A 13,786-nucleotide genomic window follows, 5' to 3' on the forward strand; every position below is an offset into this window, starting at 1 on the left:
GTGATGAATTATAAATCATAATTACCTTTTATCTAAAATATCAAAGTCCCCAGTCACATATGTTGTCCACAGAGTAAGGTTTATTGATGAAAAAAATTTTATTTAAGTCCATAATGACGGATTCAACGACTTTTCATAATGTCCTATGTTAAAGAACCACTGACCACTGTCAACAATATATAAGGGCTATAAAAGACAACAATTTACATAAAATTGAGATCAACTGAGCAAGAATCCTATGATGTCAATACAAGTTATACAATAAATAAAATTCACTTTAGGCAATACAACTATAATGTATTGTTTGTGTTTTGCTATAATGCAAAGCACGTTACTTTACAATTTGAAAGAAAACGGTCATTATGATAAAAATAGTTAACATGAAAACAATGTGAGGAATATTAATACGTGGTTTCAGAATGTTTATTGAACCACTGAATGACGTAAGAAGACGTAGAAAAACGTTCATGATTAAAGGGAACTGAAATTTCATTGTTATTATCCCCACTTCGTTCCCATATAAGAACATCGTATACCTTCGCCCTACCCTGACTCGACCAATGAAAAATATCTTACTGGCTTAATTACACCTTTCCTAACGCACACGTACAATATGCAATATGTATAGATAAAAATCAATAATGCAATAATGATTAAATCACTGATATTGACAAAAATATATACTTATTTTATTTCACATAAGTAAAAAAACTTCTCTAACATTCATTCAGTTCCTAAGGTCTTTCACCTTTCAATTTAAAATCATATGCGCCTCTACTGATAAACGTTTTAGAAAGAATGTCCATTTCAATAATAATGCGAATCATCAAAATTGTATCGTCAGCTTTATTAGTTTTGAAGAAGTTCGCCTACATATTCTTGAATTACAAATCTTGACCAGCTACATTCATTGTGTGATACAAAAAATATTTTTCAGTATTATTGTTGTGATACCAGTTAAAGGAGGCCTGTATCATTGTTTGATAAATCTCAAGAGTATGGCTGCAAGTAAAGAATGAGAGATGCAATATTTAAGATTATTGTTCAATATTCTTTAAGTATCAGGATTTTCCTTCCTCGCCACTTTTCAAATTGTTCTCTTGTGGATGTGCATGCTCATATAGCGTATTATCATTTGCATTCAACAACAACGAGTCATTATTGTCAATCTGCAAACTTCTCTCTTGCGGATTCCCCGGCTCATACAAGATATTTTCATTTGCATTAAACAACTCTAAATCATTTATAGTTGAATATCCATCACTAAACTTGGAAGCATAGATTGGATTTGATGTTTCTTTAGAGTTTACGTCGTCATCGCCAGATTGAATTTGTTTTGAGGATAAAGAATTCGAATTTTTGTACCTAAAATAAACAAATGAAAAAATAATCCCTTCAAAATAGTGAACCGACAATAATTATTGTCGTTGTTATGCACGTCAGCCGTACTAGGTTTTTTTAAAAAAAGATTTTTCAATGCTATTATGGGCTCCAACAGGAGTGCAAGGAAATCACAAAATACAACTACATTTTGTTGTTTAAAATATTCATGTCAGCAACTTCCTTCTGTAAACCTGCATGTTGCTTTCGCCTACAAAAATTAAAAAATTTGTATGAATCCTCGTCATCATCGGATTTTACTCTTTCCTTTTTTTTTGACAATTCATATGAATAACAATAATAATTTTATTAATTTACTCACTTTATGAAATATATGCAGAAGACGACACCAAGAACTAAAATGAACACCAATGCAAGGACTGATATTAGTATGTTTAATAATAGCTTTCCCTTTTTCCCTCCGTCAAGCGTACTCTCTTCTTCACTCCTAATTGTGCCATTTGTGACATATGATTAACTTGAAGGGGTGTGCTTTTTTGTTGCTGCAATATTTCAAAAGTAAAAATAATCTGAGCTGTTGCATCACTCACTTGTTGATAATCATTGGTCAATTGATTGGTCAACAAAATTAACGAGTAATAAATCACTATAAAAAGATGGAAGTTTCATTTTTCAAGGAATGATACTTTCTTTTATCAGCAAAACTCATCAGTGTATATAGAAAGACACAAAGTATTTGGGGGTGGCAGTTTACTTACTTGGTTTGAGAGTTTTTATATTTGCAAAAGTTATGTAATCGGCATAAAAACCAATATCTGTTGTGCTTGAACTGTTAGTTTGTCTATGTTTCATGACAATGAATAATTCATTTGTTGTAGAAATCATCTGAGCACCAGAAGTTGCATTTCTGCCACAATATACAGCCAACAACATCGAACTGTTTTCACTTTGACCAGCATAAATTTTCAAATAATTATGTTCACAGTCCAGGAGATTTAACTGTTTGAATCTCAATGAAATTTTTTTAGTCAAATCAACATTTATTGCCCATGAACAAGAATGGAAATCAGAAAAGGAATTATTAAGATTTGGCGACCTGAACGATCCAGTGTTTCCATGAAGCTTATGCCGACATCCTAAATCAGACAAACCAAATGAAAAGACATCAATTTGTTTATAAGTATCATTTTTAAGACCTGACTAACCTACATACCTTACCACAGTATAGGAAATAAACAGTAGAGTCAACTATTTAAATTATTTGTATCATAAATATCTTGTTATGTATGTGATTACCAATTGGAGTCAATGAAAATTGAAAAGGCTATATATCTACCGCCAGCTATCAAATTAAATATACAGTAACATGTTGCACAGTTAAGCGGTCGTTTTTGCATTCTTCATACTACGATCAAACGTAAAAAAGTCCAAGAACATAAACTTTTTTCATATTTTCCTTAACATAAATTTTAGTTCTCAAAACTATAAATTTTTAACATCCAAATAGGACTCACAATGAATCACTTGCGCAACTAAACATATTTCATAAAAACGTAAAATGCAATTTTAAGCAATGGAAAAATAGAATTGACTTGTCAAACCTGCGTAATAACAGTAAAATATTTTTGGTAAGCTTTTCACTTTATCAGTGTATACATGATGTCCAAAGAACTTGTCACTATTTAGTTCATTTTCAGTGTCATAAACGATGTATTCGAGAGAGCTGATCGTCCACCTTACGCGCTGACAGTTGGGTGTTTTGTAAGGTAACAAATAAAAGGGTTTCTTTGTCGGCAACTCAACTGGGTTGTACCATTTTCCTTTTGTTTGACAGCAGTAAAATAGTGTGGTTGCTCCTATTGTTGAGACCCTCCGTGAAAATATGGGTAAAATTCCTGCATGCTTATTTCTATTTACACCATCAAAATTATCTTCATCATCAAATTTGATCCAGCCTTCATTCATGTCATATTGACAATTATTCTTTTGGTAAATACAATACATTCCTGCAAAGCACCAAAATGTTGGTATATTTAACGTAAATTAAATACTAAGCTGAAAGGGGAGTTAAGAAGTTACATCTGTATTGTCTTACATCGATCAACATTGAAAAGAAATCACATTTTTCTCATCGATAAATTGTTAACCTGCTAGTCAACACATCAGTAATATAAAATGAGGTTTTTTTGAGTTCTAAGATACGTTCACTTAGAGAAATTTTTAAAATTCTAATGAAGTTCATTTGATTTCAATGTTTTATCTGCTAAATATAGAAAAATGCACGACCAACGTAAATTGATTTGAATGGGATCAGACTGATCAGTAATTATATTTAGTTTTCAGACTCTCACCTTTTGGCCAATATTTCCAAGAAGTTTTATTTCTAAATGTCAAACTCTTTGTACAGAATTCTCTGTCAACAAACTCATATTGTCTACCTTCAGTTCCATTAACAATACTTGCATTCATATGAAAGTTTGAAGAAAATTTACTTTTTACATTTACTGTGTCATTGATGTCATCATTTTCCATTTCTTGTCTTAGCCATCCTTCTTTCCAGGAATCATCTGGACATCCTGTTATAGGTTTTGGTAGACTATATTCCCCTGTTGGCCAACTTGCTGAAAGAAAAGAAGAAAACAGACAATCAAATTTTATAACTGCTTTTAGTGCAAAAATATGATCTTTGTTGACAACTATAGCTAAACTATGTATAGGATTTGGCAGGTGTTCATTTGTTGTATGTGTCATTATTAAGTTAAAGGCAGTAGTTTTTGCTCTTCATCAATTCTTTTTTTCCAAGAACGATGTTTTAACAAATCAAAAAATCTTTGATTTTATAAAGAACTAAATGACTGGTTTGCTGACAAGATTCATATTTAGAAGAAAATTCAACTTTTTTGGCTTGTGACTTGATAGATGTTTAAACAAAAACCTGACGAAAAACCATACAAAGGTTAAATGTAGAAATTTTGCATAAATCACGAGTGACTGAAAATATGGAAAAATCAAAAAAATTTTGCAGATACGATATGTATTGAGCAAATAATTAAGTACGGATAAGATTATTAATTTATTTAAGATGATACGTGTAATTGTGTATTGAAGTCAAATTAGTCAATGTAAAGAATGTCATTGCAGCCAATGTATTGAACACATTTATTTTTATGGAGTATCAGCTATCAACGACTGTCGTCTAGCTTATTTTGTATCGTTATCACTATAAAATGTACGTATCCTTGAGTGATAATACGTACATTTCAATATTAAGAAAAAATCAAACAAGAAATGCATCATTTCTTTGTTTGTTTAATTGATTGTTAATACATCATAACAATACTTTTGACTTCATCGATGTCGTATTTCAAATACTACTCTTTGGATTCTAATTTAATGATTTTTGAGACACTTTCTCGTTTGTACTTTGCATGAGGCCTACAAAGAGGGCTGGCACTACACAGCGAGATATCGCTATTGTTTACCCGAGATCTCGCCATGCAGGGCTGGAATATTCTCATGTAAACGCATTCGGTAGGGCTAGCCCTCCCTGCAGGGCTGAAAATTTAACGCATTTGCATGCGATAAGGGATCGCTTTTAAGAATCAACACGAGCAAACAAACTAAGAAAGCGTACAAAATCAAAAGGCGACAACTATATTGGGTTTTTTCAGCTATTTTGTAATTTAGCGTCGAAATTCGCAGTCCAAACCGAGCTCTTGATGTAGGGCTAGAATTTCCATTCAAAAGATAGGTAAAATACAGCCTTACAGAGAGGGCTAGCCCTTTCCGTAGGGCTCGTGTAAACAGCCCCTACTTGTGTGTCGCCACTATCAAATTAAAATATTTTAATTGAACTTTCTTACCTTCCAACAAAAGACTGTTTGATTTAACAAGCAATAATATTATATTTACACGTACTAACAAGATAACCCTCGTTTTTCCATTCGGCTAAAGATTACCAAATGAAAATATTAACCATACATCAAGTTTATTGTACGTTGTTTGTGATGTTGACGCTTATCACGAGTTTTAACCACAAGACTCCAATATCACGAAAATAGCAAATATATTTTGCCTGGATGTTTACGCACAACGTACAACATATAAAAATTCTGAAAAATTAAAACGAGGACAAGAAATCTTGTGAATCCGGTTTATAAAATCAATCCTTCAATGACACCCTTCCTTAACAATATAAAATAAGTGCACTAAAGATATTAAGCATTTTAAGTGAACGACAATTTTGTTTAAAGTAAACATGTTTCGACATGCTCATGTCATCTTTAGTACAAGGAATAATGATGATTTCTATTTACAGCTAGCTATATTTGTACTGAAGATGGTATAAGCAGGCTTAAACATGTTTACTTTTAAACAAAAATAATAGTTCACTTGAAATGTTCAATAAAAGCAGTCCTTTATAAATATTGAAAAGATTTGATTTCATATCAAATTTCTAAACATTATGATTTTTGGGAGATAAGATAAATTCATTGAATTTATATTGCAAGCGTCAAGCGAAATGAATTTAATTTGCAACTAAAAAGTTCGCCGTGCATGTCAAGCAATAAAACTCTAAACTTTGCCAAAATCAATCATGAATATTTGCTTTCTGCATAATTTGATGCGATTGATTTTAATGGAACAGAATTACTCCAATACTTATTGCAAATGTTGAAAGATGCCCAATCGTTTAAAAAATCACCTTTTTCTCTTTAATCGAAAATCGTGCTGTACAGAGCTCGGCGTCGTCAGGTTGTTCGAGACTAAGGGAACGATGCAACCGTGAGACTCGAATGTTTTCAACTGAAGTTTTTCTTTAAAGCAAGTGGTCATTCAATTAAACGAAATGTGTTTTTTTCTTGGCCCTAGCTTAATAATTTTTACATGTTTGTAAATGTAGATCGTCCGGGTTGGTATAGTCCTGAGAAGGACTGTTTTTGTTGTTGTTCACTGACGTTTCGACAATCTTAGCGGTAGTCATCTTCAGAGTTAAATCACATCTTCAGGGAAATAACAGGTCAAAGAAACATTTGATTTTTGTAAATAACAAAGAAAAATATTCAACTAACACATTTGTACTACGGTTGAAAATAATTTTAGACTAACGTGACGCCAGTCTGAAAGGTCATATATATATGTATTTGAAAATTGGTAACCCAGGCATATTATGATAATGATAAGGATTCTCTGGATTTTATTTTGAAATTTTTTTATTAAGCTTTCAAGTCGGTGCTTCGAGCCTTCGTCAGAATGTAAGAATATATTATTTACAAAGATTTTGTAGGCGTTTGGAGCGTCTGAGTGGTTGGTTAGTAGTTGAGTCGATATTATTGGATGGTATAAGATGCGTTGTCATGGTTCGGGTGTATGGATTGCGTTAATGAAATTTGAGTGTTTTATTTTAGTCGTTGTGTTATTAGTTTGTTGTTTTGGTTTTGTCTTTAGTTGTGAATAGATGATGGGGATGTCAATATGTCTGTTTATTGTGTTGTTGTCTTTGCTGTACCATGCCTCTTTGAATTCCCGTGCGGGTTTTGTCTGTGCGCGTCCAAGAAGTTGTGTTTTTGTCCAGTCAAATGTGTGGTTGGTATCGTAGGTATGTTCTGCTGGTAGTGATTTTGGGTCGCGTCGTTTGATGGCATTCTTGTGTTCAGTGAGTCTTGTTTCAATTTTCTTGGATGTTTGTCCTATGTACTGTTTGGGGCAATCTTTACATGGTATCATGTAGACCGCGTTGGTTGTGTCAAATGTCGTTGTTCGGTCTTTATGTTTAGTGAAGTATGATTTGAGTTTGTGTGTTGGTTTATGTGCGATGTTTATTTTGAATGGTCGGAGTAGTCTTGATGTCATTTCTGATGTGCCGTTTATATATGGTAATGTCACTATTTTTACTGGTTCGTCTGTATCTTCGTTAGGTTTTTGTGGTTTGTTGTGTATTTTGTTTAATACTTTGTTGATGAAGTTTCGTGGGTAATTGTTGTTTATGAAGGTAATTGTTGTAGAGTATAAGTAGTTGCGTTCATTCAACTAGTTGCGTTCATTCAAAGAGGCATGGTACAGCAAAGACAACAACACAATAAACAGACATATTGACATCCCATCATCTATTCACAACTGTCTGATAGAACTGGGTCTCCGGCAAAGACCCGCTACCCGAGCAGGACACAGCGGAGAAAGGTGACCAAGGTGACCAATCATCTATTCACAACTAAAGACAAAACCAAAACAACAAACTAATAACACAACGACTAAAATAAAACACTCAAATTTCATTAACGCAATCCATACACCCGAAACTATGACAACGCATCTTATACCATCCAATAATATCGACTCAACTACTAACCAACCACTCAGACGCTCCAAACGCCTACAAAATCTTTGTAAATAATATATTCTTACATTCTGACGAAGGCTCGAAGCACCGAGTTGAAAGCTTAATAAAAATTTCAAAATAAAATCCAGAGAATCCTTATCATTATCATATATATATATATATCTTAAATGTAGAACGATACGTTACCAGCATTAGCCAAGTTTCCAGTGTCACAGCATGATTTTACAAGCATTAGGATGAAATATCTATGACAGAACATCACAAATCAGGAGCGAACTGTATCGATCACTGAAGACTTTACTGAAGGTTTAGGTTTGCTTCCGTCTCCCACCGAAATATAAATGTGTCGGTGTGCTTTCATGAAGCTGCCAAATGTGATTCTAAATTCTTCAATGACAACAGGAAATTGAGGAAAACAATCACATGAAAAAAATCAACCTGGAAAAAGATGCAGAGAAGTATAGTATCTGTAGCCAACTTGATGATGCTGTAGACTTTGTAGAACCCATCAGATGAACTTTTCTTCCTGTTACGTCATTAAAAGAGCAAGTTATTGATAGTCCTTACTTGCAGTTATTGCTTGTAATGAAAAATTGATGAAACTCCAAACGCTTTTAAGCTCAAAATTCGCGCATGTCCTGATATTTTACCTTGTTTTTTTCTTTAGTAGCTCACATCTATTTATTTGCAACCTTATATTGACTTTTTATTTGAATACGTGTGCGTTCAATTTAAAATAGACGGAAATATCGCTTCGTGTGCCCTATGTTTTTTATACAACAAAATAACGACGATCAAATATCCTGTTCCGCTTTTGCTCGTTTGCAGTCCTTTAGTAAAATAATCCAGTACTTGGAAACGGCAGTTTATTAACAACTCAATGTACCCAGTAACTTCAGTTTGAAACAGACACGACGTTAACTAAATGCAAAATCTGCTTGAACTTTAATAAAAGAAACAATATAATGTTAAAAGCACCAGAATAAAATAATTATAAGACAGCACATCACAAATTTTGCAAGGTTGTAGCAATAATTCATTTGTAACGACTACGGAAGTTTAAATATTTCGGCTCCTCCTGCGAGAGAATAAAGGTTTTGGTTTAACAAATTGAAATAAATCTTTGTCCATTTAGTTTCCTGTTTCGCTTTTGCGCCCCTATCATATGATGTAACTACACCATCACAATACACATAAATATGATGTATTGTGATGATGTAGTTATGATATTTAATCATCGAACGTGTTTTATCAAATGAGTTCTTTTGTGACTATTGGCTGTCGTCAATTTTAGTGAATATGTTTCTTTTCATGAATTAATGGCATGTAATGTGGGTCAATTATTGCAACGTAGTCACAATACGTACCTTTTAAAGGAAAAAAATGTGTTTGAAAAACGGAAAATATTTTTGTGATCCAAACTACAGGATTGTTTTATTGATCGCAAACATGCATTGAGAGTTATCTTATGCTGGTGCATGGTCAATAACTTTAAAGAAGTAATGTAAACTTAACCTTAACACTACCATTTTTGAAGGACTCAAATCGAGATGATATATTTCAAACAAAAATGACAAAAGATTAAGACAAAGACTGGCAAACCTTTAGGCCAAGGTCTTGCTCCTTTATTCAGTTTGTTCAACATACAAAATGTTCCATTGATATTTAGCTCCAAACGTATTATTGGAAAGGCAACATCCATAACTTCCATTTTTGTCTACAGTTTACTAAATAAACGAAGTCTAGCACTTGTTAATGGTAGACATAACAATTAAAGAATTTAACTGTAAATATATGTGTTAGTATATTGATAAATATATTTTCAATCATTGAGTAATATTTACTTAAATAGGTAAGATATATTATATCTTTGTTTTCCAAATTTCTAGTAGCATTATTGCTTTTAAAAACATTATGTGGTTATAGAAGTTCAAATGTATCCATACCGTTGCCACTAAGCAAATCTTTAGACATATCATTTCAATCTTATGCAACTGCCGTGTCTATCCGTATTAATGCTGCGTAATCCAATTTAGCTCGCGATGTATGTTGAAATTCCTCACGCTCTCACTGTACTTCCATACAATCATCAGTTTCTTGCTGTTCTTTGGTAATGATTAGTTGTTGTCATTTTCATTGGGTTTACATTCTTTATCACGATAAAATGGCATATCCTTTACAGTTTTGTACAGATACTCAGGTGAATCTTGTGTTTTCCTTTTTGCTTCTTTACTAGGCGACAGACGCTTAGGAAACACATGAAAAAACGTTGAAAATATACCCATAAAGTTACTCTTAAAACTATTCTCTTCATTGGTACTACCAGACTCGATAACACTTTAAAACATTGGCCTTTCTCCCTCTTGCATAAGGTTTTTTCTTAAGTCTTTAGTTACAGTGCTGTTTTGTTAATACAAACAATACAGACAAATTTTTGAAAATAGCATTATAATCTTACAGAAATTTACAAGAAACTAATTTAGGTTAGTATATAAATTCAAAATACTTGACATTTGATGATACAGATAAAACAGAATGCAGCACAAAAAGTTTAAAAGATCAGCAACTACAGTTGAGCTGGCTTATCTTTGAATGCCATTTTCTCGCACATATGAGACATTATACTGTCATGGTGTTTGTGGACTATTTGCTCTAAAGAAATGACTTGACTTAGTTATTCTTATTTTGAATTGATGGTTGTTCATTTTCAACAAATATTTCGTATGAAATTGCTATCAAACCATCATTTAATGTTTATTTCAAAAAGTATAATGGAAAAACAGTTTATCATGCCAGTCTATACCCTCTATACTGTATTGCGCAACTTTTTCAGGTGAAATAAACTGTTCCTCTTGAAACTGCATTTTTTGTCTTTCATCCTTTTATTTCGATTTGTTTTGTTGAATAAAAGTTTCGTCTTGTATGATTTATATCACTATTAATTAAACTATCAAATACGGGGGAATTAAGTTCAATATTTTCTCCAAGCTTCCCTTCTGTAATGAAAGCGTGAAGTACAGCCTTCTTTTGCAAATCTGGTGCCAGTGATCACCATTGAGATAATGCTTTTCACTGCGAACTTTCTTATCTTAGTTGTTAAAAACAGCATGAATGTCTACTATATATCAATATACCAGTATATGTAGCTCTTCTTTAACGTATTAATTAAGTTTGAAGTTTGTCAAAGAGCGATACGATGTGTAAACAGGCCAAAGTCTTCATAAAGTAGTATGTAGTCTTTATACTTGAAGATGAACATCAATTCCCTGCTCGTCTAGCACCTCTAAACAACAGAGAAATTTGAGATCCTTTACCAAATTTTTAACTTCAACATAGCAATTTGTAATAGAACACCTGAGTTGGGGGTAAAAAATACTATTGCTGGATGATACAACAAATTTAAAATTTCAATGTAAATTGACGAAAAATTCTTACCTGTTGTCAACAGATAGGTTTTCTTTGAAACGCAGCTCTGAATAATATAACAATAAGCCATCTTCGTCCCTGCATTCCTCTTCGCAAGCAATTTTTTCGCGCTTAACTATTTTCTCGCCAGTATAAGTAGAGTAAATTTCTCGACGAATAAACAGTCCTCGTTTTCACTACACCATTTTACTGACGAAAATTACTTTTTTTGAAGAAAATTCCAATGAGACACTGCAGAATAATGTCCAGGACCCAGACATGTCAGGATAAAATTTTCGTCAAAAACATCAACTTTAACAACCGATATTTTTTTATCCATAGGACGTCACAAGGTAAGTCAAACTCGTGTCCAGGGCCCGGACATGTCAGGATACAATTTTCGTTAAAAACATCAACTTTAACCACCGATATTTTTTAATTGATAAAGGTTATGGAAAAATTTAAACATTCATCATACTCAGTGCATTCTAAACTTTTGATTCCAACGAAAGAAGAATTAGGTGAAATTTGGTTCCATAAACAATTTAATATAACATAAAATTAGTCGTTGATTTAAGAATAGTGGAGTTACATCAGAAAAAGTTTGGAACAACTAAAACTATTACTGCATGGCTGTATGCAGTAGCGGATTACCCAGTAGGCTGAATAGGCTTTAGTCTACATGCCCAGATTTTCGAGAGGCTCGTAGTCTAAATAGACATAGTTCGTGTTTAGTTTTTGCCATTCCAGACTAACTAAATTGTGCTTAATTTACAACATTTAGGCTGCTGAAAACCGTGCAAGCAATTGATTATTGAGGAAAAGTGGCTTTCGTACTATTTACTGTTTAAATGAGCTATGCTCTGAACTCATGAAGAGGTGGGTTTTCCCAGTTCCCTTATACAACTATGTTTATGATTTTCGAAATTTTGCTTTAAGTTTGTAATTTTTCCCCTATTTAATGCGAAAGATTTTGTCTTAGCCAAAAGGCACAGTAACTTGTAATCCACACCACAGGCTGTTTGCATAGCTAAAAGAAATAACACAAAGAAATTTTTATATGACATAAACAAACCTCAAAGCAAGCTTTGAGCTTGATTAAGATTGAGAGTGTAACCATAGCGTTTTGTGCTTTGTTGTTTGAAGATATGGAAACTTTGAGACCAATCATCGAAACACGACAATCTAAATTTTGGAAAAATTGTTATTATTATGACTATTTATTCGACGTTCATCAAACGTCATAAAATAAAATAACGATCACAAGACATTACAACTCCTCCAACAAGAAATAAGCAATCAAAACATCACAAATTCTCCACCAAGACACAAGCTATATCACAACTCTGGAAGACATTCACGTTTTGCCTATATCGACAAAATACGGTAATTCACAAATGACAATAGTTAATTTGAAAAAAACAGTCACATAAAAGCATATTGTTAAGTTGAAGAAAGACATGCAATGTCGTTAAGGCATGCGCACCCAAAATCAACATGACTAGAATAATGAGCGAAAATTCTTTACAATTGTAATTTCTTTTACGCTGAACACAGGAATTATTTTTGTTATCTTAAACGTTCTTTCTGTTGGCTCCCCGCACATTTTTTTGTCATTCATGAAAATAATAATCACATAAATCTTTAATCATTGGCTCATCCATCACGAATGACAAATGTTGTTCAAAACTTCCCCGCACACTAGGAATTTTTGTCGATCCAACTTATCACGAATAAAGGACCTTACAAACGAACAAATTTTCTTTGACAAATACTCGCTAGTCCGTGTGTACGGGCAACAAACGTTTCACGACAAACATGTACGTGGCGACGAATAGTCTTTGATCGACTGTACGTATCAACATATCGCATTTGGTTGGATTTGTCTTATTATATTTGTAGTCCTTGCAGACGAACAAAATCAGTCATGTGGCAAATTTTCTGACAAATTCATTTGCTCAAAAGCTGGCATGCTAGCTTTTGGAGTCCCTCTTTGAGAATGGCGTGAATTCATGTGATGTCACAAAGTGATCATTTTGATAGGTTACCACCAATGATTAATAATAATAGAATAAAATCAATATAATAAAATAATAATAGAATAAAATCAACAGAAGCTCTTTTCACTAAGTCTTTTATTTACCATGCAATATTGGGGTGTAGCTAGAAGTAAAAATATTACAAGGGCGAGGTTAGATTGATCATTGGTAAGGGGGCTATAACATACAATCATATCTATTCAGGTTATCTAACCATTATCACAAATAACTTTAATAGAATTCAAGAAATCATTTATAGCTATCTATTTAAGTTAGTTCACACCTGTACCTTTCTTTTCCGAGGTTATTACAACATAAAACATTTTTATTTTATAACGCAAATATTCCGATTTGTCAACTTTATACTTATGCTGTAAGAGTAGAGCTCTCAGTTTGATCAATTTCGTTACTACTTTCATCTTCAATGTTAACGTTTCCAATCACTGCATTTAACTGCCCGAGCTCGATTGGCTCCTCGTGCTGCTCTTCTCCTATATTAAAATCATTAGTTCGAATTCTAAAGATAACAGTAAATAAATAAAAGAATTCCAGAATAATTATATATTTATACTTTTTGAATCAATTAAACCAAAATTTTTATTGAAGCATCAAGTCTTCATTAAAATCACTAACTATAAATGATAATTTGTTGCATCTTATG

At 32.7% G+C, this 13,786-nt stretch overlaps 1 protein-coding gene across 3 annotated transcripts; it reads right to left on the reverse strand.

The window, feature by feature from the left end:
• Positions 1-832: 832 nt before the first annotated feature.
• On the reverse strand, positions 833-8,180 carry LOC124442889. 3 transcript variants are annotated; one of them, XR_006947420.1, is made up of 7 exons: positions 7,868-8,180; positions 3,693-3,962; positions 2,943-3,347; positions 2,100-2,477; positions 1,703-1,883; positions 1,529-1,591; positions 833-1,365 (listed from the first exon to the last, which is right to left on the reverse strand). XR_006947420.1 is itself a non-coding variant. In XM_046993412.1 (5 exons), the coding sequence occupies exons 1-5, from the start codon at positions 7,938-7,940 to the stop codon at positions 1,855-1,857; spliced, it is 1,155 nt and encodes a 384-aa protein (XP_046849368.1). In that variant the 5' UTR covers positions 7,941-8,180; the 3' UTR covers positions 1,660-1,854. The 3 variants fall into 3 exon arrangements, 1 of the variants encoding a protein (XP_046849368.1); XR_006947426.1 differs by lacking the exon at positions 7,868-8,180 and adding an exon at positions 5,205-5,509; XM_046993412.1 differs by lacking the exons at positions 833-1,365; positions 1,529-1,591 and having other exon boundaries at positions 1,660-1,883.
• Between the last annotated feature and the right edge of the window lie 5,606 nt (positions 8,181-13,786).

Source organism: Xenia sp. Carnegie-2017, unplaced genomic scaffold (genome assembly GCF_021976095.1).
Source record: "Xenia sp. Carnegie-2017 unplaced genomic scaffold, XeniaSp_v1 HiC_scaffold_1, whole genome shotgun sequence".
Taxonomy (NCBI): domain Eukaryota; kingdom Metazoa; phylum Cnidaria; class Anthozoa; order Malacalcyonacea; family Xeniidae; genus Xenia; species Xenia sp. Carnegie-2017.

Excerpts from the sequence above, each read along its gene's own strand:
- LOC124442889 (XM_046993412.1), bottom strand. The coding sequence starts at position 7,940 with ATGTTCTGTCATAGATATTTCATCCTAATGCTTGTAAAATCATGCTGT. Across the intron at positions 3,963-7,867 it reads TGGAAACTTGGCTAATGCTG|CAAGTTGGCCAACAGGGGAA; the intron begins GTAACGTATCGT and ends CTTTTCTTTCAG. Across the intron at positions 2,478-2,942 it reads ATTTTACTGTTATTACGCAG|GATGTCGGCATAAGCTTCAT; the intron begins GTTTGACAAGTC and ends TGTCTGATTTAG.